The sequence below is a fragment of the Ostrinia furnacalis genome, unplaced genomic scaffold, assembly GCF_004193835.3.
Source record: "Ostrinia furnacalis isolate ACB-3 unplaced genomic scaffold, ASM419383v2 OfSCF2049, whole genome shotgun sequence".
In the NCBI taxonomy this organism is placed as follows: domain Eukaryota; kingdom Metazoa; phylum Arthropoda; class Insecta; order Lepidoptera; family Crambidae; genus Ostrinia; species Ostrinia furnacalis.
In genome coordinates this window covers 657,320-682,193 of record NW_021132288.1, presented here as the reverse complement: position 1 = coordinate 682,193, position 24,874 = coordinate 657,320, and the positions used below count along the sequence as shown (strand labels likewise).

Sequence of the window (24,874 nt, the reverse complement as noted above, 5' to 3'; positions counted from 1 at the left end):
AAATATTCTTCTTGTCCAAAAATGTTCAGTGGCACTACATAAATTTACAATAATAATACAAATGATTTATTTGAAGGTTTAAATTCAATAGGCTTCAAAATTATTGGAGCGATTTAAAATATTTTTTCACCATTTCCACAATTAAACAAACACACATATTCTTCAATAGCCTTGATGAACATAAGCATATGTATTTTTTGCAGTTTGAAGTCTGCCGGACCGGCTAATTTATTATTAAATTGAAACATCTATTAATAAAGAATTAAACTTATTTCAAGTTAAAAGTTATAGGTAATTATATCCTTTCATACTCCTTCTATTGCTTCAGCATATTGAATGATAGTTGACAGATCTTCAATGCTGAAAGAACGTTGGCTTGATATTTAGACTGTAGCATGTGTAATTAATTAAAATGGTTGTTTTTAAAAGTTTTATATTGACAACTATATCACATGTATGAATGTGAGCTTAAGATGAACAATAGACAGCATGACTGTTGTTGATAAGATTCACAAATTACCTAACTATAATGACCAGGTTAAATCAGTCCGCTACTAGACATTTTTAAAACCGTTGAGTTCAAACCTTGACCAAAAAAATGCTGTAATTAATAAATCGGATCTTTGTACAAACAAAATGTTAATTTCAGGATTTGAAAGAATTTAATTTCATGAAAAATAATAGATTTTTGAATAATTTCAAAATTGTACTTTTAATGTAAAAATATTTACTCTGATGTAGAAAGATCTAGTAGAGCTTCAGTCAGTTTTTCATGGGGATCTTCAGAAAAGATGATGGTTTTCATTTTCAATTGTATTGCATCAAATGATTCTGATTTAGCAAAATCTTCTCCACAAAACGTTTATTTCAATCCCACGTACACTTTGGCTTCGACACCTAGCAGCACAAAAAATGTGTCAGTAAGCAAATAAGTTTGAGAGTTACACAAAACTTTTTGAAAGTTCTAAACATACTTTCAGTGTGGTTTAATCGAAAGATCAGGACCTATTTATGTATTTAACAACAAAAAGTTCTCAATAAACATGAAAACAGCTTCAGTAATCGTAGACAACATAATCCTAACCTTTCTGTGGCTGAATTATTTATAACTTTATCCTGAGCACTGTTAACAGTCTCCACATTGTTTTTATAGTAAATTCAATTTGTATTCGTCTAAATAAGATCAAGCTTTAAGTCCATACGCGATATATTTAGAAGTCCTAGTAATCTTGAAATAAGCTTCAGTGTCTTACCTCGTTGACACCTGAATCCCAAAGTGATCCCAGAGTTCGTTACAATTTCACACACTTATTTTGGAACTTTCAATAAAAAGTCAGTGACTTAGGTATATGTGTAACACTTTAAATAACTTTGTCAAGCGTCTTGTAGCACTAAAACGTAACGAAAACAATGTTTTCACTAAGAAAACAAAAATTTATTCACACGACTGACGTCGCTTTCGCCATGGTGTTGATGCACTTTAGCGCACTCTGCTGGAGATTTCAGAAACTAATTTGTTATACCTGTTTCATTACATGCATCTGATATTGCATAAAAATCAAATCATTATTATGTAAAATTTTAATTAGAAGTATTTATTTTTTGGAAATTCAAATACTAATTTAATTTTTTTACAAATAAATAATACCCATGCACCAGTCTATAATCTATAATTTTCTTTTTTATTCCTTTGCCACACCCTCACGGCTATGGAATAAGTTAAAATTGCCAATCGTTTGTTTGCTGCATGTTGAGTTCTGTTTATTGGCCACCCTTTAATTTATGTGGATTTCAGTGCATAATGGTGGTTCCATTGGTTTTTCGCCCATATTCAGGGTGTGGGAGGGAGTTTTCTGTAACATACCTCTATGGCAAGCATTATGGCATTCGGAGAACCATTTTTGTGAGTCAATTGAAAACGACCGCAATATTTTTTTCAGTTGCTTCAGTAAACGTAGTAAACATGCTCTGTGTTCAAGAAATGGTATTTTCTTTGATCATCATGGGATCATTTTAGCTGTAGGTGAAAATACGATCTCCTCTGGTCACCATTTCAGCGCTGTACTGAAATAACGTACTTATAGGTCGCGCAACGAGAGTTGAGGCCTTCAACACAAACAAAGATTTGTTTATGACTGTCTGCACTGACGTTTTACGAAGTCAAACTGACAAGTGTGCTCTTCGTGTTGCTTGCATTTATAGTTCCAAAATATCCTGTCGATGACATTGACAGTGGGGCGCCACCGTCAATACCGGATCGCTGGTTCAGATTTTTGCCATGTTGGAAACCATATAGTTGAACAATGGTAGCGCCCCCCTGTCATTGAGTTTGGTGGGACAGTTCAGCGTGGGTCATCTATATCAAGAGCATGTAAAGGGCATTCGATATTTGAACTTGAACGTGTTGTGTACTTGTGTTGAACGTTTTGAAAATTTCAAATATTACACCAGTGTGAGTAGGCGTTCGCCTCAACTTGCGTTGATCGACCTTTATCTTTAGGATATATTGTAACTTCTTTTTAAATAAAATGACATCCAATTCTTACAAAAACTTTATTATTATGTAAATCCAAACACAATAAACAACATAACTAGTTAGAAATAAAAACAGATTCAATAAACACAAAGAGTAGCGTGATGCTCAATACCTCACGATAGGCGTTATAGCAGCCTACCTGCGGTATCTCCAGCCATTCGAAAAACATAAGAAACTAAATAAATTGTAATTAAAAACACTACACGCTTTAACTTATTACATGTAGTTATAACTGAATACACATTATTTCACATCAGATTACAAATTATTGGTTTGTTATTTAGTTGAGCAGGTACAAAATAGCAAACAAGTCAAAACTAAATAAAAGCGCGCACGCCTCCTACTCTACAAAAATGACTAAAGCATGTTGACTTTATATCTTACTGTGCTAAACAATAAATACCTATTATAACGCACATGAAAATGAAACATTGAGGTAATCTTACACAAGGAACTTACATTGAACAGTAAGCTATTAAATTACAAGTTTTACGTAAAAGTGAGTACACAAATAAATAGTATTACTAAGAAATAACTTCTAAGTGATGTAGTTAAAGTCGTTTGTTGATGGACATTCCTTTTGGCTTCAAATTACGAGTGGGCATTAGAAATAATTAATATTCTATATATATAAAAGAAAGTCGTGTTAGTTACACCACTTATAACTCAAGAACGGCTGAACCGATTTAGCTGAAAATTGTCAGGGAGATAGTTTAGAGCCAGGAGAAGGACATAGGATACTTTTATCCCGTTCGAAATAAAAAAAAAGTCTGCTTATTTATTGCCATTAAGGCGGAACAAAGTTTGCCGGGTCAGTTAGTTTAAAATAAGAAGACATGACTAACCAATGTTAACTATATTCCATCAATTTTCGTATATGTTTTAGTTGTAGTTGTAAGTGAATAATCAGAACTATACTTGCAGTTTTTACATTATGGTTTAGTAAACTAAGGCACAAGGAGTAAGAGTAAGGCTGAGTAGCACTACCTTATTTTAACCGTAAAAATAACAATAACTTTTTGTGTTGACTTTGACAGATTTTTTATGTTGGTCAAAGTTAAAGTAAGATGGTGCAACTCAGCCTAACAATGTTAAAATTTGACAAAGGTATTGATTATTATTAACATTTGTGAAAACATCAATTAAAATCGGAAGCTATTATAACGTCAACAATCTTGCTAGAAATTGTGGACCTTCATATCTATACAACTACGCCGTTATTCTAACTCTGTTGGTCTATAAGCATCTAATTGTTTGGAAAAACAGCTCATTTTCTAAAGTACTAAAATTAATCACTAGTAGACAAGTGATTCAAGAACAAGCAATGGGATAGTTTTAATTTGTTTGATCAGTTTTTAATGTAATTTTCATTTTTAATTCAGACTGTTAGAAAATGTTAATTTAATCGTAATTGCAAATTTTATTTTCACAATATTAAAACATCCTAACTGCTATTTCTTTGCAGTGTGCCGCGTTTTCACTAGGAGACATTAATTATCCCGCGACTTTGTCGCTCGACACGAAATTCACGTGTCCCGCGCGATGTCGCCCGACGTCGCTTGCGACATCTACGGGTCGCGAGACTTATCGCTTGTCGATGCTCTATGCACTAATGGCTAGTGTGAACAAGTCATATGTCGAGGGACAAAGTTGCAGAGACAAACTACGTGAATGTCGGACGACTTATCTCTGCGACATGTCCTAGTGAAAACGTGGCTTTATGATTTGTAAATGACAAACGAGCAACATATTTGGCAACATTGCATTCAAAAATTCCGATTCGGCCAGATACGAATTCGGGGTCACAGTAGTCCGGTACTGATTAAAATCGACGATACCGGAAAAAACTAAGCCTACGTGCAGACCACCAATTTTAAGTCGGCCGATAGTTGGGCCCGATTCTAATTTGTATGAAGAATCAATCGGTGTAATGTGCGCACTTCTATACATGCCCATATTGATTAACTGCCCGACTAAACTTTCGGCCGACAAAAAGTTTGCAGTCTGGGCTAAAAATGATGTTTTTAACCCTTTCCCTACGGACTATTGGAAACCAAAGTGCGCCTCTCAATTCGGGGTATTTTAAGTTGTCAAATTGTTTGTAAAAAGTATGAGACTAACAGTATTAAAATTTGGAATATTATATTCTGCAACTAATGTAGTTTCATAATTACAAGCGCATTTTACACTTAATTTGCCATTTTATTGTTTTTTTGTCGTAAACCGTGATTTAGTATTGGCTTTGCCAAAACAGCAATAGATGCCACCCGTATTGAGAAGTGACTTTTGACTTGGCAACAATAGGTGCCTCCCGTAGGTAAGAGGTTAATGCCCGTTTTCACCATCAATCCGTAACTTTTAAGTGACCCATATGGATACCAAATTCCTGTTAAGTGTTTCCATAGGGGTCACTTAAAAATTAGGGATTGATGGTGAAAACGGGCATAAGGGCTCTTAATTTCGTCCTTTAACTGCCGGTAATCTTATTCAGTCCCTTGATGAAGTTGGACATGTCATATTCCTCCTCGTACTGCTTGTCGTCCCACAGGTCGGGCAGCGCCTCGATGACGCGGGGCCCGGAAGGCCCGGGCAGCGCCAGCGAGGGCCCGGCGCTGGGCCCGGCGGGCGCGGGCCCCTGGGCCGACAGCTGGAACAGGTCGAGCAGCTGGTCCGTGCCCATGGTTTCCATGGCGGCGTTCTCGCTGCTGATGACTGTATTCGCCGTTTGCAGCTTGAACTTTTGTAATCTGAAATACGGAAGAATGTCTATTTTAGTACAAGTTGGAGTAGCCACATTTTAGCTGTCTTATAGCCAGATTGACAATGCAATGCTAGTTTTTATACAGAAAAGAACAAATAAATACTAATTTTGCTATATTTACAATGTTATAACCAGACTATTTAGTCCGTGCCGTGGCAGCCTACAAAAGAGGCACAACTTATAAATTAACATAGAAGTATTCATGTACCAATTTCGAGACAAGCCCTGACGCGGTTTTGATGTATGCTGAGCGGATGCCTTTTTTTCAGAGAGGCACAAGCAACTATCTGTTCACTTGTGTATCTCTTTCTGTATGTACCTATGTCTTGCCTGCTTGTATACCTTTCTTTCAAATAAAAACTATTCTATTCTATCAAGTCTGATCTCTCTGAGACTCGTGATCCGGGGAACGCGGGTTTGGTCCCCGCCGCCGCTCGACTATTGTGGTGAGCTCACTCGTGACACAAGCATATTTAGCTTAGTACGAGGGGCTAAAAAAAGTGTGTGTTGTATTGGCTGTCATAAACAACAATAGAACGACAACAAAGTGACCACCCACCCCATAATCTTCTCCTCGAGCGTGCCGCGGGTAATGAGGCGATACACATTGACGACCTTACGCTGCCCGATCCGGTGCGCGCGGTCCATGGCCTGCGCGTCCTTCATCGGGTTCCAGTCGTGTTCCACGAACACCACCGTGTCCGCACCCGTCAGGTTCAGACCTAGACCGCCCACCTGAGGAAATGAGACAGTTGTGAATTAAACTGGTGAAAATATAAGCTGCAATCTAGCTCCTAAGCGAAGCTTATACGGGATGATTTTGAAGTGCTTTACTCTGCTCATATTCAGGTATGTTTTTAAAGGAACATTTTTTTAGAATACTATAATGTACAGTGTTACGAAATAAATTATGATTAAATTAAAGTACGCTTTGAGCGAGTATAACTCGAAGTAAGATGCATACGCGCATGCCGTCCTGTTAGAAATTTCAAAATCACGCGCACCGCCTGAGCTCTCGTGACCCACATTTGTATCATAATAAAAACTAATTTGAAGGTATGCGACGCTGGAACAGGCAGCAGTGGTAAGTAGCAACGGGTCAATGAATATGTCGCTGTTGAAGCGTGGGACGTAAATCGCCTAACGTAAAGATCGCGACGAAAGGCGCGTGACGAAACGAGCGTAACGTTACGCACATGACATAGGCTAAGAACTCACGGTGCGAACTCACCCGCAGCGGTTGTTGAATTGCGGTTTTTTTTTTCAAAACTCACGGGAGCGGTTATTTGCGCGGTTATTCTAAGAACTCACAGCGCGATTTAAAAGCGTGCTAAGTCACTGGTACAAAATGGTCGCCCGCGGATCGGGCGGTTTTCGCGCGGGCGAAAACCGCCGAGCGGGACCCGAGTACAACCGCGCCCGCTGCGGGCGAAAACCGTGTCGTGAGTTGTGCATTAGTTTTTACATAATTATCTGCATTCTCCGCCATGAGTTCTTAGCCATAAAGGGCACTCACAGCAGTGGTAAGCAGCAACAGATCGATAGACACGTCGCTGTTAAACCGCGTGACGATGGCGTGGCGCTGGTGCGGCGGCACGTGCGTAACGTCTTGCAGATGACATAAAGGGCACTCACAGCAGTGATGAGCAGCAGCCGGTCGATGGAGACGTCGCTATTGAATCGCGTGATGGAATGTGCGTGACGGAATGCACGTGATTGAAAGCGCGTGACGGAATGCGCGTAACGAAAAAATCACTTACAGCAGTAGTAAGCAGCAGTAGGTCGATGGTAACGTTGTTGTTGAAGGGCGTGACAAAAAATGCGTGACGAAACGCGCGCAACGTGACGCACATGACATAAAGGGCACTCACAGCAGTAGTAAGCAGCAGCAGGTCGATGGTGACTGTTGAAACGCGTGATAGAATGCACATGTCGGAAAACGCGTGACGTAAAGAACACTCACAGCAGTGGTAAGCAGCAGTAGGTCGATGGAGACGTCGCTGTTAAAGTGCGTGACGTAAATCGCTAGACATAAAGGACACTCACGGCGCTCTGCAATGGTGAGCAGCAGCAGGTCAATTATGACGTCGCTGTTAAAGCAGGTGACGTAGTGTGTGACAAAACGCGCGTAACGTCACGCAGGTGACATAAAGGGCACTCACAGCAGTAGTAAGCAGCAGCAGGTCAATAGACACGTCGCTGTTGAACCGCGTGACGATGGCGTGTCGCTGGTGCGGCGGCACGCTCCCGTCGAGCCGCAGGTACGTGACGCCGGGCAGGTGCCGCTTCAGCAGGTCCTGCTCCCAATGTCCAGCATCCAGTGCATGACGGAGAGCGCATGACTTAATACGCGTTACAGATAGCTCGCGACGAATACCGTGTGACGCAAAGGGCACTCACAGCAGTGGCAGCAGGTCGATGAAAACGTCGCTGTTGAATCGCGTGATGGAAAGTGCGTGACGGAATGCGCGTAACGTAAAAATCACTTACAGCAGTAGTAAGCAGCAGTAGGTCGATGGAGACGTCGCTGTTAAAGTGCTTGACGTAAATCGCTAGACATAAAGGACACTCACGGCGCTCTGCAATGGTGAGCAGCAACAGGTCGATAGTAACGTTGTTGTTGAAGGGCGTGACAAAAAATGCGTGACGAAACGCGCGAAACGGCAAACGCGTGACGTAAAGAACACTCACAGCAGTAGTAAGCAGCAGCAGGTCAATAGACACGTCGCTGTTGAACCGCGTGACGATGGCGTGTCGCTGGTGCGGCGGCACGCTCCCGTCGAGCCGCAGGTACGTGACGCCGGGCAGGTGCCGCTTCAGCAGGTCCTGCTCCCAATGTCCAGCATCCAGTGCATGACGGAGAGCGCATGACTTAATACGCGTTACAGATAGCTCGCGACGAATACCGTGTGACGCAAAGAGCATTCATAGCAGTTTTGAGCAGCATATCGATGGAGACGTCGCTCTTGAAACGCGTTACAGAATGCGCATGTCGGAAAGCATGTGACGTCAGGCACATGACGTAAAAATCACTCACAGCAGTAGTAAGTAGCAGCAGGTCGATAGACACGTCGCTGTTGAACCGCGTGACGAAATGCGCATGACGTAATATGCGAGAAGGTCGATGGTAACGTTGTTGTTGAAGGGCGTGACAAAAATTGCGTGACGAAACGCGCGTAACGTGACGCACATGACATAAAGGGCACTCACAGTAGTAGTAAGCAGCAGCAGGTCGATGGTGACTGTTGAAACGCGTGATAGAATGCACATGTCGGAAAACGCGTGACGTAAAGAACACTCACAGCAGTGATAAGCAGCAGTAGGTCGATGGAGACGTCGCTGTTAAAGTGCGTGACGTAAATCGCTAGACATAAAGGGCACTCACGGCGCTCTGCAATGGTGAGCAGCAGCAGGTCAATTATGACGTCGCTGTTAAAGCAGGTGACGTAGTGTGTGACAAAACGCACGTAACGTCACGCAGGTGACATAAAGGGCACTCACAGCAGTAGTAAGCAGCAGCAGGTCAATAGACACGTCGCTGTTGAACCGCGTGACGATGGCGTGTCGCTGGTGCGGCGGCACGCTCCCGTCGAGCCGCAGGTACGTGACGCCGGGCAGGTGCCGCTTCAGCAGGTCCTGCTCCCAATGTCCAGCATCCAGTGCATGACGGAGAGCGCATGACTTAATACGCGTTACAGATAGCTCGCGACGAATACCGTGTGACGCAAAGGGCACTCACAGCAGTTTTGAGCAGCAGATCGATGGAGACGTCGCTCTTGAAACGCGTTACAGAATGCGCATGTTGGAAAGCATGTGGCGTCAGGCACATGACGTAAAAATCACTCACAGCAGTAGTAAGTAGCAGCAGGTCGATAGATACGTCGCTGTTGAATCGCGTGACGAAATGCGCATGACGTAATACGCGAGAAGGTCGATGGTAACGTTGTTGTTGAAGGGCGTGACAAAAATTGCGTGACGAAACGCGCGTAACGTGATGCACATGACATAAAGGGCACTCACAGTAGTAGTAAGCAGCAGCAGGTCGATGGTGACTGTTGAAACGCGTGATAGAATGCACATGTCGGAAAACGCGTGACGTAAAGAACACTCACAGCAGTGGTAAGCAGCAGTAGGTCGATGGAGACGTCGCTGTTAAAGTGCGTGACGTAAATCGCTAGACATAAAGGGCACTCACGGCGCTCTGCAATGGTGAGCAGCAGCAGTTCAATTATGACGTCGCTGTTAAAGCTTGTGACGTAGTGTGTGACGAAACGCGCGTAACGTCACGCACATGACATAAAGGGCACTCACGGCAGTAGTAAGCAGTAGCAGGTCGATGGACACGTCGCTGTTGAAGCGAGTGACGGAAAGCACGTGAGGAAAGGAACACTCACAGCAGTGGTGAGCACAATGATGACGTCGCTGTTAAAGCAGGTGACGTAGTGTGTGACGTAAAGCGCGTAACGTCGAGCTCGTAAAGTAAAGGGCACTCACGGCAGTGGTAAGCAGCAGATCGATAGACACGTCGCTGTTGAACCGCGTGACGGAGAGCGAATGACTTAATATGCGTGACAGATAGCTCGCGACGAATACCGTGTGACGCAAAGGGCACTCACAGCAGTTTTGAGCAGCAGATCGACGGAGACGTCGCTGTTGAATCGCGTGACGGAATGCACGTGATGGAAAGCGCGTGACGGAACGCGCGTAACGTCACGCATATGTATGTGACTTTGTTGGTGTACCTAATAAATAAATAAATATGACATAAAGGGCACTCACAGCAGTAGTAAGCAGCAGCAGGTCAATAGACACGTCGCTGTTGAACCGCGTGACGATGGCGTGTCGCTGGTGCGGCGGCACGCTCCCGTCGAGCCGCAGGTACGTGACGCCGGGCAGGTGCCGCTTCAGCAGGTCCTGCTCCCAATGTCCAGCATCCAGTGCATGACGGAGAGCGCATGACTTAATACGCGTTACAGATAGCTCGCGACGAATACCGTGTGACGCAAAGGGCACTCACAGCAGTTTTGAGCAGCAGATCGATGGAGACGTCGCTCTTGAAACGCGTTACAGAATGCGCATGTTGGAAAGCATGTGGCGTCAAGCGCGTAACGTAAAAATCACTTACAGCAGTAGTAAGCAGCAGCAGGTCGATATAAAAAATGTTCTGTTCAGTTATTGTCTCTAAACGTGTTCTACGTAACGTACACTTAGTGGATTGCAAACATTAGTTAGTCCTAAGAAAGTCAAAAACATGTAACGGAATCTCCGACTTACTACTTTAGTAGAGCGATTACAGAAAATAATGGCCTATTAAGTACATGTTTTTTTGTGTTATTATGAAAGTTCAGAAAACTGCGCAGTTTTTAAAATTATTTTGGACCTATGGAAATTCTTTTTTTTTCTCATACATTTCAGTTGAAAATTTTAGAATGTTCTGCTAAAAGCATACTTTTTATGTTTCTAGCAAAAAATTTGTATCTTGCATCAAAGATAGGAAGGTGATTATTTTTTTCAAATATCTGCAACTAATAGGAAATCTGTCAAAAAAAAGAAATCTGAGAAAAGTCAACCCAAAAAAAAGATAAAAAAAAAATTAAGCCACTAGGTCATGAAATTTGAAAAAATCACAAAATTAACGATAACTTCTAAACTACGAAAAATCGTAGAACATACATGGGGGTGAAATCGATAGGTCTAGTCCTCACCTATCACCTGCCTTCGGCTTGACACCTTACAAGAAACACCCTGTATAACTACTGCGTGAACGGAACTATGTAAATATATCGTCGGCAGCACGCTATTTATCTACATCATGTTTCAACTAACGCAAGGATTCCAAACTAAGAGCTTGTATCAATATGACTAACGCCCGATTCCCATATTCAATCCTTGTCCAAATCCGGATTACAACTGTCAAATTGAATTCAGTTTTAGATTATATTTCCAAAATTTTTGATGCATTTACACTTTAATATTGTTTAAATAGTCTTATAAACAATATAAAAATGTAAAAACATCAAAAACCGCAGTTATTTTGGCCAAAAACATATTAAAATTTGACAGTTGACAATCCAAATCCGTATAATTTGGATTAGGATTGAATATAGAAATCCATCGTAAGTATAGTTCGTTTCATCCATGAAGACGCGCCCCTCCATTCTTCCGCTAATGTTTGAGTGTTATCGGTACACGTTAAATCATCCATGAGTGCACACGCATACTACAATAATGACGCTCGGATCAAACTCCCCGCACCCCGCGCATCCTTCGACCAAAAATTCGTGGACGAAACGATCTATATACAGTGTGTCCGGGCATGTAGTGATCAAACTTTAAAGGCGTAATCTATGAACAATTTTATCGATGAAAATACTTCAAATTTGGGGCTTGACCCATTTCTCGAAAAATTACATCCATTTAAGTTTTTAGTTTTTAGTTTACACCTCTTCTTTAAAAAACAAGTGAAAGCGTGGGTAGCTTAACATTAATAGGCAAATATTTTATATCATGCGATAGCCAATAAAATTATCTATTAGTAGAAGAAGAAAACAGACACAAATTTCATACATTTTATGGGAGTAAGAATGGATTGAATTAGAAAAATACATTACTTTTTTCACTTATTTTTCAGTTATTTTCCAACACAAGAAAAACCAGGTCGTTAAGGTATGTTTTATTTGCATTGTATTTTTAGTATTTGAGCTATTCTACAAAACGAATGTAAATTTATTAGTCTACGTCTATTAGTTTCGACGTAATTGTTGAACAAAGATACCCCTTCCCAGCGGTTTCCATAGCGCACGCGACATGCGAAAATGTACTGCCTGAAAGAATCACACAACCTATTCCGATTACTATGGAAACCGCTGGGAAGGGGTATCTTTGTTCAACAATTACGTCGAAACTAATAGACGTAGACTAATAAATTTACATTCGTTTTGTAGAATAGCTCAAATACTAATAATACAATGCAAATAAAACATACCTTAACGACCTGGTTTTTCTTGTGTTGGAAAATAACTGAAAAAGAAGTGAAAAAAGTAATGTATTTTTCTAATTAAATCCATTCTTACTCCCATAAAATGTATAAAATTTGTGTCTGTTTTCTTCTTCTACTAATAGATAATTTTATTGGCTATCGCATGATATAAAATATTTGCATATTAATGTTAGGCTACCCACGCTTTCACTTGTTTTTTAAAGAAGAGGTGTAAACTAAAAATTAAAAACTGAAATCGATGTAATTTTTCGAGAAATGGGTTAGGCCCCAAATTTGAAGTATTTTTATCGATAAAATTGTCCCTAGATTTTGCCCTTAAAGTTTGATCACTACAAGCCCGGACACACTGTATAAGTATCGAGTAAGAGTAACAAACTAGCCGAAAAACTATATTCAGGAACACAAAAGTTTGGATTTTCCAAACCTCTTCATCAGTCGAGTTGAGAACTAAGGAAAGAAAAGCAAACACAAACTACGCTAATGTTTGGCCTCTAATAAGACAAGATGCCATAGGGACAGAGAGAGAGAGAGAGAGAGAGAGAGAGAGAGATCATATTATACAGAAACCTGGGATACTAGCCTCAGCATCGCACGTTTGGGACTATGTTTTAAAATACCGCGAGCATTATTATTGTATTCGTTACCTGGAAAACATGCGTGTGGCTGGTGATGTCATGCGGCATGTGCTCTCGCGAGAAGTGCTCGTACAAGCGCCGCTGTAAAGCGCTGAGCTCGCAGTAGTAGTCCTGCGTGATCTTCGGAGGCAGCTCCTTTAGCACGTCTTCTTTGACACGACGGAGGAGGAAGGGTAACACCTGGGAATAAAATATTAAACTTGATTTTTCATGAATTTCTTTTTATGAGTTATCAAAACGCTATTTCTTTACTGAAGCCGCGAGGTGTCTTGCTTGTCAGGCTAATGAGGGTTTTCGCGTATGAAAAATCCACTAGATGGCAAGACGTAGATATGGGGTCTAACTGCTACGTGATTGGTGAATTTTGACATATCTGTCAATGTCATGTCAAAAATAACCAATCATGCAGCATTTAGACCTCACGTCTACGTATTGCCATCTAGCAGATTTTTCATACGCGAAAACCCTCATTTGTATGCCGCATACTGGCACATTGGCCGCAAGCAAGTCGCACTAGCTCTGTCACGTCGCGATCGTTGTTGACTTGATGTCCTTGGTGACAGAAAGGATCGTAATGCGATCAATACTTCACGTGACGTATGACACATGTCATCTACGTAGGCCACTAAAAAGTAAAATGAACTTTAACAACTTGATATTTTCACTTCGCGTCGTTTTGTCGCTCATCTAGGACACCTCGTTCAGCCTCACTTGTCATGTAAGGCCTCACAGGCCAGCTTGTCACTCACTTAGGACAATGGATCACTTAGGACATTGGGTTAGGCCTCACCTGTCGATGCAGGGCCTCACAGGCCAGCTTATCGCTCATCTAGGACAACGGATCTCTCAAGACATTGTATAATGCCTCACCTGTCGATGCAGGGCCTCTAAGGCTAGCTCAGCTTGTCGCTCGCCTAGGACAGTGGATCACTTAGGACTTTGTTTAATGCCTCACCTGTCGATGCAGGGCCTCACAGAGCAGCTTATCGCTCATCTAGGACAACGGATCTCTCAAGACATTGTATAATGCCTCACCTGTCGATGCAGGGCCTCTAAGGCTAGCTTAGCTTGTCGCTCGCCTAGGACAATCGATCACTTAGGACTTTGTTTAATGCCTCACCTGTCGATGCAGGGCCTCACAGGGCAGCTTATCGCTCATCTAGGACAACGGATCACTCAGAACTTTGTTTAATGCCTCACCTGTCGGTGCAGGGCCTCTAAGGCTAGCTCAGCTTGTCGCTCGCCTAGGACAATGGATCTCTCAAGACATTGTATAATGCCTCACCTGTCGATGCAGGGTCTCACAGGCCAGCTTATCGCTCATCTAGGACAACGGATCTCTCAAGACATTGTATAATGCCTCACCTGTCGATGCAGGGCCTCACAGGCCAGCGCACCGGCCTGCAGCTGGTGCGGCGTGGCCTTGGCATCACGCGCGGCGAGGATGGGCCGCGAGTAGCGCGCCGTGAACTGGCGCTCGGTGCCCAACAGGCCCGGCATCAGGAAGTCGAATAGAGACCACAGCTCTAGCACGTTGTTCTGGAAATTGAGCAGTAAAGGGGTGAGTGGAAATTGGAATGGTATGTTTTAGTAATATGCTCAAGCTCATAACTTATAAATATGTATTATGCGTCAGGAATTCGAACATTGACCATAACTTTAGCACGTTGTTCTGGAAATGATACCGTCAAGAGAGAGAGCGGAGATTACAATGGCGTAATTTGATAATATCGTTACAACTAATAAACACCATTCTATCGACCAACAACAGTGCACTGTGACACAAGCCTCCTCGAAGTGGCACTAAAATCTTCAATAAAATAAGCAGTAATTAAGAAGAAAAGGTTTCCAAAATTCCAAATCACTATTTACTACGTACGGACTGACAAGGAGCTATGAAGACACAGAAAAAATAGTTTAGGAAACTAAGGAAGTTCAAATAACGCACCTGTATCGGCGTGCCCGACAGTATCAGTCTATGATTAGCGACCAGCTGCTTGATCGCTTTAAACGCTTTGGTCTTGCCATTCTTGATGACGTGTCCCTCATCCAACACGCAGTAGTTCCACTTAATAGTGCTGAAGAAGTGGATATCTTTCCGCACGATGTCGTAAGAGGCTACGATGAGATTGTAGTGGCGTACGTGAGCTCTTAATCGCTCCCGTTCCACCGGTGGGCCTACGTATTGTAGCGGGCGCAGGAACTTGCAAGGGATGAATTTGTTCACTTCGAACACCCAGTGGCCTGGAACGATAAGATTATAGGTAAATACACAGTAAATTGGGTCTGCAGCTAGAGAAATTAGGCGGAGGAGCAAACCAAATCATTTATTGCATAATGTAGGCACATACAGGTAACTCAATAAAATATTTTTTCAGCTACATCATACCATATCGGCATGCAACAGAATCAATTTTTCGTGAAACAGAAGCATACTGGGGCGCCTGTACCGGGCGGCAGTGTATGAGGCGCAAAACTTTTGACTTTGATTATGTAAGGGTGATACGGGCTATTTCAGGATGATGCGGTCTATTTCAGGGTGATGCAGGCTTGTTACCTAATGATACGGTCGATTTCGGGGTGATGCGGCCTATTTTGAGGTGAATAGGTCTATTTCAGGGTGATAAATGGACTATTCCGAGACGATGTTGGCTATTTTGGAGTGATGCGGTCTATTTTGGGGTGATACGGGCTATTTCAGGGTGATACGGGTTATTTCAGGGTGACGCGGTCTATTTCTGGGTGATGTGGTCTATTTCTAAGTGATGCGGTCTATGTCGGGGTGATGCAGTCTATTTCAGGGCCATAAGGGCTATTAGCTCACCTGTGAGCGTTGGCGGGCACACGACGAGCGAAGGCAGCGACGGTTGCTGTGCGCGCGCGCGCTCCCAATGCGAGCCGGCCACTACAACGATGGACTGCAGCGTCTTGCCCAGACCCATGTCGTCGCATAGCACGCCGTGCAGCTTGTACTCATAGAGGAAGCGCAGCCAGTTCACGCCCGCCTGGAGAAGAAATAAGAAGAACATTTTGAAATGTCGGATGACAGTTCGAAAGTGAACAAAGCAAGAGGGTAATGTTTGCTAAACTATCCTTTGATCGCCTTTTAGAGCCTCTATTAAAACTCGCGCGGGCGCCCGCACGCGGTTACGAATGGAAAAAATTGTATGAGTAGCGCACGCAAATGTCTGCGCGCCCACATTTGTTTTAGCGGAGGCCTTTAAGGCGTCTAAGGAGTATTGGAAGTGGTTCTATTCTACTTTGAAGAACCAGAACTTCCTAACCATAGCTTCCTAATTTTTACACTAACGATTTATCCGACGATTTCTCAACAAGGCGAGATCATAATCATCATTTCAGCCACAGGACGTCCACTGCTGAACATAGGCCTCCCCCAATGACTTCCACATCGCACGGTTGGTAGCGGCCTGCATCCAGCGCCATCCATTTACCAGGTCGCCGTTCCACTTTGTGGGTGGACGACCCACGCTGCCTTTTCCAGTACGTGACCTCCACTCCAGACCTTGCTGCTCCATCGGCTGTCAGTTCTGCGTACTATGAGACGAGATCGTTCATCAAAAACTGACCTGCTGGTAGCTCCTCAACTCAGCCGACACAGGCACTGGTATCTTAATCTATTAACAATCTGTCAGCTTTTACACAAAGACGCAGTTGCGTTCCATTCACGTTACAGCTAGCTGTCAAAGCGACACCGCGATACGGATTTGTGCTTACAGCTGATTATCGTTTGTCGTCTAGTCGCATTACAGTTGAAAATATTTAGCGCAATCGGGGCACAGCGCGTCGACGTCACGCGGACAGCTTCGCAGTATCGATTACTCGACGAGACGAGATCATTTCATCAAAAACTCACCTGCTGGTAGCTCCTCAGCTCAGCCGACACGGGCACGGGTATCTTGTAGTCCTGTATGGACTTGGGGTTGAACAGCTTCTCCAGGAAGTGCTTGTCTCTGAGCCGGCGCGCGCGCACGTCGGGCGCCAGGCCGGGCGGCTCGGCCACGGCGCCGTCCAGCGGCATCAGCTGGATTAGAGGCGAAGCAGCGGGTTGACGTCACGAAGATGACGTCACAGTAGCGATTTCTCGACGAAGTGAGATCATCATCATTTCAGCCACAGGACGTCCACTGCTAAACATAGGCCTCCCCCAATGACTTCCACATCGCACGGTTGGTAGCGGCCTGCATCCACCGCCATCCATTTACCAGGTCGTCAGTCCACCTTGTGGGTGGACGACCCACGCTGCCTTTTCCAGTACGTGACCTCCACTCCAGACCTTGCTGCCCCATCGGCCGTCAGTTCTGCGTACTATGAGGCGAGATCATTTCATCAAAAACTGACCTGCTGGTAACTCCTCAACTCAGCCGACACAGGCACTGGTATCTTAATCTATTAACAATCTGTCAGCTTTTACACAAAGACGCAGTTGCGTTCCATTCACGTTACAGCTAGCTGTCAAAGCGACACCGCGATACGGATTTGTGCTTACAGCTGATTATCGTTTGTCGTCTAGTCGCATTACAGTTGAAAATATTTAGCGCAATCGGGGCACAGCGCGTCGACGTCACGCGGACAGCTTCGCAGTATCGATTACTCGACGAGACGAGATCATTTCATCAAAAACTCACCTGCTGGTAGCTCCTCAGCTCAGCCGACACGGGCAGGGGTATCTTGTAGTCCTGTATGGACTTGGGGTTGAACAGCTTCTCCAGGAAGTGCTTGTCTCTGAGCCGGCGCGCGCGCACGTCGGGCGCCAGGCCGGGCGGCTCGGCCACGGCGCCGTCCAGCGGCATCAGCTGGATTAGAGGCGAAGCAGCGGGTTGACGTCACGAAGATGACGTCACAGTAGCGATTTCTCGACAAGGCAAGATCGGTAATCAAAAATTCACCTCCTTCTTCTTATCGTGTCGACAACAAACCGGGGTACGCGGATTCGGTCCCCGCCGCTGCTAGTCTATTGTGATGAGCTCACTCGTGACACAAGCATATTTAGCTTAGTACGAGGAGCTAATGGGACTTTTTAAAAAAACCTACACAGTGTCAAAACTCCGCTACAATAGCGGCGTTGTCAGCAGCATTCATTAAATCCTCCTGCGTGCAGTTGCTCGGGCACTCAGAGCACTACATCGTGTGCTTCATCGACTGGGGAACAAGACCGCAACTACACTCCACATACTGCACTTCGAGCCATCCAAAAATTCTCGACGAGGCGAGATCATTTCATCAAAAGCTCACCTGCTGGTAACTCCTCAGCTCCGCCGACACGGGCACGGGTATCTTGTAGTCCTGTATGGACTTGGGGTTGAACAGCTTCTCCAGGAAGTGCTTGTCTCTGAGCCGGCGCGCGCGCACGTCGGGCGCCAGGCCGGGCGGCTCGGCCACGGCGCCGTCCAGCGGCATCAGCTGGATTAGAGGCGAAGCAGCGGGTTGACGTCACGAAGATGACGTCACAGTAGCGATTTCTCGACGAAGTGAGATCATCATCATTTCAGCCACAGGACGTCCACTGCTAAACATAGGCCTCCCCCAGTGACTTCCACATCGCACGGTTGGTAGCGGCTTGCATCCACCGCCATCCATTTACCAGGTCGCCGTTCCACCTTGTGGGTGGACGACCCACGCTGCCTTTTCCAGTACGTGACCTCCACTCCAGACCTTGCTGCCCCATCGGCCGTCAGTTCTGCGTACTATGAGGCGAGATCATTTCATCAAAAACTGCCCTGCTGGTAACTCCTCAACTCAGCCGACACAGGCACTGGTATCTTAATCTATTAACAATCTGTCAGCTTTTACACAAAGACGCAGTTGCGTTCCATTCACGTTACAGCTAGCTGTCAAAGCGACACCGCGATACGGATTTGTGCTTACAGCTGATTATCGTTTGTCGTCTAGTCGCATTACAGTTGAAAATATTTAGCGCAATCGGGGCACAGCGCGTCGACACCACGCGTACTTCGCAGTAGCGATTTCTCGATGAGGCGAGATCATTTCATCAAAAACTGACCTGCTGGTAGCTCCTCAGCTCCGCCGACACGGGCACGGGTATCTTGTAGTCCTGTATGGACTTGGGGTTGAACAGCTTCTCCAGGAAGTGCTTGTCTCTGAGCCGGCGCGCGCGCACGTCGGGCGCCAGGCCGGGCGGCTCGGCCACGGCGCCGTCCAGCGGCATCAGCTGGATGAGAGACGCGAAGCAGCGCGTTGACGTCACGAAGACGACTTTGCAGTAGCGATTTCTCAACGAGGCGAGATCGGTCATCAAAAACTCACCTGTAGGCCTAAGATGTGCGCCGTGATAACTTTTATCGACGTCAATTTGTATGGGCAAAATCGATAAAATGGCGTGATAACGGCCTATCACGGCGCGCATCGTAGGCCTTCTGCTTTTTCTTCTTATAGTGTCGACAACAAACCGGGGTACGCGGATTCGGTCCCCGCCGCTGCTCGACTATTGTGGTAAACTCACTCGTGACAAAAGTATATTTAGCTCAGTACGAGGGGCTAACGGGACTATTAGTAATTTGTGAAATATCAAATTACTAATAATCTTAAAAAAAACCTACACAGTGTCAAAACTCCGCTAAAAGAGTGGCGTTGTCAGCAGCATTCATTAAATCCTCTTGCGTGCAGTTGGCAGTTGCTCGGGCACTCAGGGCACGACATCATGTGCTTCATCGACTGGGGAACAAAACCGCACCTGCACTCCGTGTTTGAGCCATCCAAGAATCCAAGAAAAGCTCACCTGCTGGTAGCTCCTCAGCTCCGCCGACACGGGCACGGGTATCTTGTAGTCCTGTATGGACTTGGGGTTGAACAGCTTCTCCAGGAAGTGCTTGTCTCTGAGCCGGCGCGCGCGCACGTCGGGCGCCAGGCCGGGCGGCTCGGCCACGGCGCCGTCCAGCGGCATCAGCTGGATTAGAGACGCGAAGCAGCGCGTTGACATTACGCGGACGGCTTCGCAGTGATCGCTCATGCGGCCTGGGTAGATAAAAAATACTAATTATTATACAGGACATTATAAAGCCCGGTCGCCGAGCACGTAGAATTTCGTCCAATGACCCCAAGCTACCCATCCTTATCGTTCGCGCGTAATTATATTACTGTCGCGCTCGCTCTCACTTCGACCGCCCGTCGCACAGTTGCGACAGCAATATAATTACAAGCGAGCGATAAGGATGGGTAGATTGGGGTCATTGGACGAAATTCTAAGTGCTCGGCGACCGGACTATACACGTCCCAAATATAGCGTGCCCTGCCACCACTTTTGACACAGCATATGGGCTGGTGCTTGTAAAAAATATCAACACCAACTTATTACTAAAATTAATCGGTGACAAATCTTTTATAGGACCTACTGGATTAACAATGTGAGATCACATGATAAGATTTATAAAGATACAAAGGATTTCTTTCTACGCTGACGTCCGTCACGTAAGATAGCCGAACGTACGAATAAACACAAAGCCACTATTGACGGGGCGTTTATTGCCGTTGATTACGAGTAGTACGATTCGTACGCTCGGCTAACGTACACGATTGACGATAACGTAGAACATCGAGTCAAAGCTTGTACGCAGCCTCCATTGAAGAGAGCTAGATAGACCCGCAAGTTTGACTATAAAGGTGCAAGCTTCCTTCCATCATCGGAGAACCAGACGCAGGTTAGCGTACCATCCCTATATTGTTGACATTCCACCAGCTCGCACTAAGCGTTTCGATGACTCTTTTATAATACGAACTGCTAGGGACTGGAATTCGTTGCCTGCTGCTGTCTTTCCCGAAGACTATAATCCGGGCCTTTTCAAGGCAAGAGTGAATAGGCACTTACAGGGTAGATATGTACCATCCTAGACTGCATACCACTTAACATCAGGTGCGATTGTGGTCAAATACCTGCCTTGTTAACTTGTTATGCATAAAAAAAGCACCTACTTCGAAGCTAGTGAAAGTTTTCGTAGGTAAATCCCATGTTTCGGGGAAGAGTCCTACGTAATACACTCAGTACGCGTCTTGTGGGTATGTACAAATTATTTCCTGTCAAAAAAAATTAAGTATGCAGTGAAGACTCACCAAGCAGAGGTACCACCAGCAATACAATGTAAGGCACCACTCGCAGTTGCAGCGACTCCACTGTTCGCGCTAGCGCTTCCGCCGCGCCGCAACGCGCTCGCTCGCAACGCACGTCGCTCAGCAGTGGGATTAGCTGCCCAACAATAAATCAAATTAGCATTTTAAGATTCCTATTGTTTGCGTATAACCAGGCCTGTAGGCCTAAGATGCGCGCCGCGATAAGCGGTTATCACGCCATTTTATCGATTTTGTCCATACATTTTGACGTCGATAAAAGTTATCACGGCGCGCATCTTAGGCCTACTGTTCATCTCCGCGAGTTTACATCGAAAACAAAACACGCACGATGGCCCCCTACAGGATTACTATTCGACAAGGCCTCACATACGAGCGAACATTGACTCACGCACGCGTATTCTTGTGTATGATGGAAAAAATAAAGAAAATGGTGTACACAGAATGTACTATTTTAAGTTGCCTGAAGACACTGAGAGGTAAATAAGTAGTTAATTATTATTCATGATAATTCATGCTAAATCATGTATTTCCTCCGCCATTTTCTGCAGTTTGGCACCTCACGTCACATCATTTTACCGAAGTCAGCCCTATAGCTTCGGCGCAGTACCGATCACTGACATTTGTCAACAAAATGGTGCTTGACTCTTGAGACAAGCTAAATTACACCATATTGTTAATGACATTGAGCATACATTTTTTTAAATAACTTCGCGAAGTAAAACTTCTGTACGTAGTACTTATTATTATTCTGTGGTATAAACAGCCAGAGTTTTTAAAAACGGAACGCGCGCGATAACCTTTACGTGACTGACCGAATTTCATGCGGATAAAGTCGCGGGCAAAAGCCAGTAAGCAAAACAAATTACATAGGCCACTGACCTCGTTTATGACGGTGTGCATGACAGGTATAGGGTCCCTCGCAGCCATTGCCGCCAAAGCGCGTGCCGCCATGTGCCTCACAGCAGTATGAATATGACGCGCAAGTACACAACACGCTTGAGCGCCGCCCGGGCACAGCTGAGGCCAAAGGTCAACTCCCACGTGAGCGCTGACAGCTTCGAACACTTGCAGGCGGGATATCAGCATTTATAGACAAACTACTGACCTAATTTAGGACGGAGTGCATCACAGAAGTGAGTCCCTTGAAGCCATGGCGGCCAGCGCACGCGCAGCCTTGGTTTAATCCCGGTTTTTAAAACCGTGACGAACCCGCGGGCTAAAGTCTTATAAGTAAATACTTTATAGCTACTGACCTCATTGATCACGGTGTGCATGACAGGCGTAGGGTCCCTCGCAGCCATTGCTGCCAAAGCGCGTGCCGCCATGTGCCTCACAGCAGTATGAATATGACGCGCTAGTACACAACACGCTTGCGCACCGCCCGGGCACAGCTGAGGCCAAAGGTCAACTCCTACGTGAGCGCTGACCGCTTCGAACACTTGCAGGCGGGATATTAGTTCTTCGGCTGGCTCCACTTCTTGGCTTTCCAGCTCTGGAACAAGTACAAAATGTATAGATGTCAAAAAAGTAGGTATACATTTTTGAGTTAGGAACAGAGATAGTACAGTGAAACAATCATCACATATCAGCCAAACGAAACTGGATATAGGCCTCTCCCAATCGACCAGACCTGCGCTATTCTCATCCAGGTATGAAGAACTGCACCATATCGTCGGTCATCCAAATGGGAGGCTTGCACACCTTTACCCTTATAACAAAAAGTTAAACCTGAGACGGACACTGGTTTAAAATGGCATGTCACTTTAAAGACTTTAAACCAGAGTAGTATCTTTTTGTAATAAGGGGGATTGCGTTAATTTGAAGTTAAATTAACTTGAGCTAAAATGACTACATAAATACAGGCTTGCTTATTCAAGAACTACTCACCAGCATCAGTCATTATCTTCAATAGTGGTTCAGTGATGAATTCCCACAGCTTAGGCAGTTTTTGAGGTAGTTCGTTGTTGAAATATTTGGTCAGACTTGTGAGCGCGTACGTTGCTCCTCTTCTTTGTATTCTAAGTAGTTTACGGGCCTAGAACGAAAAAACAAGTCAATTTTTACCCGACTACGGCAAAGCAAAATGAGGGTTAGGATGTAGAAATCATTGGGGAGGCCTATGTTCAGCAGTGGACGTCCTGTGGCTGAAATGGTGATTATGAAGCCCACATACCTCGTCCTCATCATCATCATCGTCTCAGCCACAGGACGTCCACTGCTGAACATAGGCCTCCGCCAATGCTTTCCATGTTACCCGGTTGGTAGCGGTTGGCTGAGTGCCCAAGCGACTGCACTCGGGAAGATTCGATGAGTGCTACTGACAACGCCACTCTTGTGGCGGAGTTTTGGGCTGACACTGTGTAGGTTTGTTGTCGACACGAAAAGAAGAAGAAGTCCAGCAGTGGACTCCAAAAGGCTGATCCCGACAAAACGCTTAGTGAAATGAAGCTCGCATACCTCGTCTTCGTGTTGCAGCAACTTGTGCTCTTGTAGTGTGAGGAGGCCTTTGTATTAAAATTTGTAACATACATACTCTCAGTGTGAAATGAGGAGATTCGCAGGAGAACCAAAGTGACCGACATAGCTCGCAGAATTGCTAAAATCAAGTGGCAGTGGGCGGGGCACATAGCTTGTAGAGACGATGGCCGTTGGGGCAGAAAAGTTCTCGAGTGGCAACCACAAGACGTAGTGTGGGCAGGCCTCCTACTAGATGGACCGACGATCTGGTAAAGGTCGCGGAAAGAGCCTGGATGCGGGCAGTGCAGGACCGTGCATTGTGGAAAACCTTGGAGGATGCCTTTGTCCAGCAGTGGACGTCCTGAAATGATGATGAACCCCACATACCTCGTCCTCGTGCTGCAACAGCTCGTGGTGGGGGTTAGCGGCGGGCGGGGGGTGGTTCGCGGGGGGCCGGCCGCGGCGCGGGCCGCCCGCCTCGCAGGCGCGTTGTTGCTCGCGTAGTGTGAGGATGCCTTTGTATTTGTCCACTAGAAACGAGGTCACATTCTTAGCTAATATACACATCGTAGATAGATAGGCAGTCTGAGGGCTTAGTGAGAATTTTCATCAAACGCGATCACTAGTGAGCGCGTCAAAAATGTCATTAAATGTATGACGGATTGTACAGCGCCCCGATCATAAATTTTTTAAACTCACACTCAGCCCACCGGTCGCCGAGCACGTAGAATTTCGTCCAATGACCCCAAGCTACCCATCCTTATCGCTCGCGCGTAATTATATTGCTGTCGTGCTCGCACACTCACTACGGCTGTCCGTCGCACGTAGCTTGGGGTTATTGGACGAACGTGCTAACAGGAAACGCGGAAGATCGTGCTTTATGAAATTCGCTAGGTTGATATAGATCGTTTCATCCACAAAGACGCGCCCCACTATTCTTCCGCTAATGTATGAATGTTATCAGACACGCTTAATTATCAACTATTAGCACACTACAATAATGACGCTCGGATTCTTCGGATCAAACTCCTCGCACCCCTCAACCAAAAATTGGTGGGGCGCCTTTTCGTGGATGAAACTATCTACAGGGTGGAAACGTTAAGTGATCTCACTCGATTATTTCTTAACTATACAATATATTAAAAAACTGGTTACTGATCCTAAAAGTGCTTAATGAGCTCTTTCAAACGGTACCAATAATAAGTTACAGAATAAACTGGATCTATCTGAAAATTCAATGTTTCCAGCTTCCATACTAAATGTATGCCAGACACACAATATTAGAAGTGTATTTTTTTTAATTTAATAATAAATACTTAAAATAAACTCGTAAATTGTATTCTTATTATAAATTATTAATGAAAAACATTGGTTTTAGGCTT

General features: G+C 44.8%; 1 protein-coding gene across 1 annotated transcript in view; it reads right to left on the bottom strand.

The window, feature by feature from the left end:
• Window positions 1–3,736: 3,736 nt before the first annotated feature.
• Window positions 3,737–24,874, bottom strand: part of Hel89B (histone acetyltransferase 1) — a 56,051-nt gene continuing 34,913 nt past the window's right edge. Inside the window, exons 20-34 of the mRNA XM_028306764.1 lie at window positions 23,880–24,022; window positions 22,923–23,070; window positions 22,289–22,527; window positions 21,018–21,150; window positions 19,690–19,925; window positions 15,757–15,937; window positions 14,881–15,176; window positions 14,298–14,471; window positions 12,942–13,112; window positions 10,077–10,277; window positions 8,799–8,999; window positions 7,871–8,189; window positions 7,460–7,692; window positions 5,857–6,032; window positions 3,737–5,283 (exon numbers count right to left, since the gene is read on the bottom strand). Of these exons, the coding sequence (XP_028162565.1) occupies window positions 5,004–5,283; window positions 5,857–6,032; window positions 7,460–7,692; window positions 7,871–8,189; window positions 8,799–8,999; window positions 10,077–10,277; window positions 12,942–13,112; window positions 14,298–14,471; window positions 14,881–15,176; window positions 15,757–15,937; window positions 19,690–19,925; window positions 21,018–21,150; window positions 22,289–22,527; window positions 22,923–23,070; window positions 23,880–24,022 (3,131 nt within the window). The 3' untranslated portion in view covers window positions 3,737–5,003. The remainder of the gene's footprint in view (window positions 5,284–5,856; window positions 6,033–7,459; window positions 7,693–7,870; window positions 8,190–8,798; window positions 9,000–10,076; window positions 10,278–12,941; window positions 13,113–14,297; window positions 14,472–14,880; window positions 15,177–15,756; window positions 15,938–19,689; window positions 19,926–21,017; window positions 21,151–22,288; window positions 22,528–22,922; window positions 23,071–23,879; window positions 24,023–24,874) is intronic.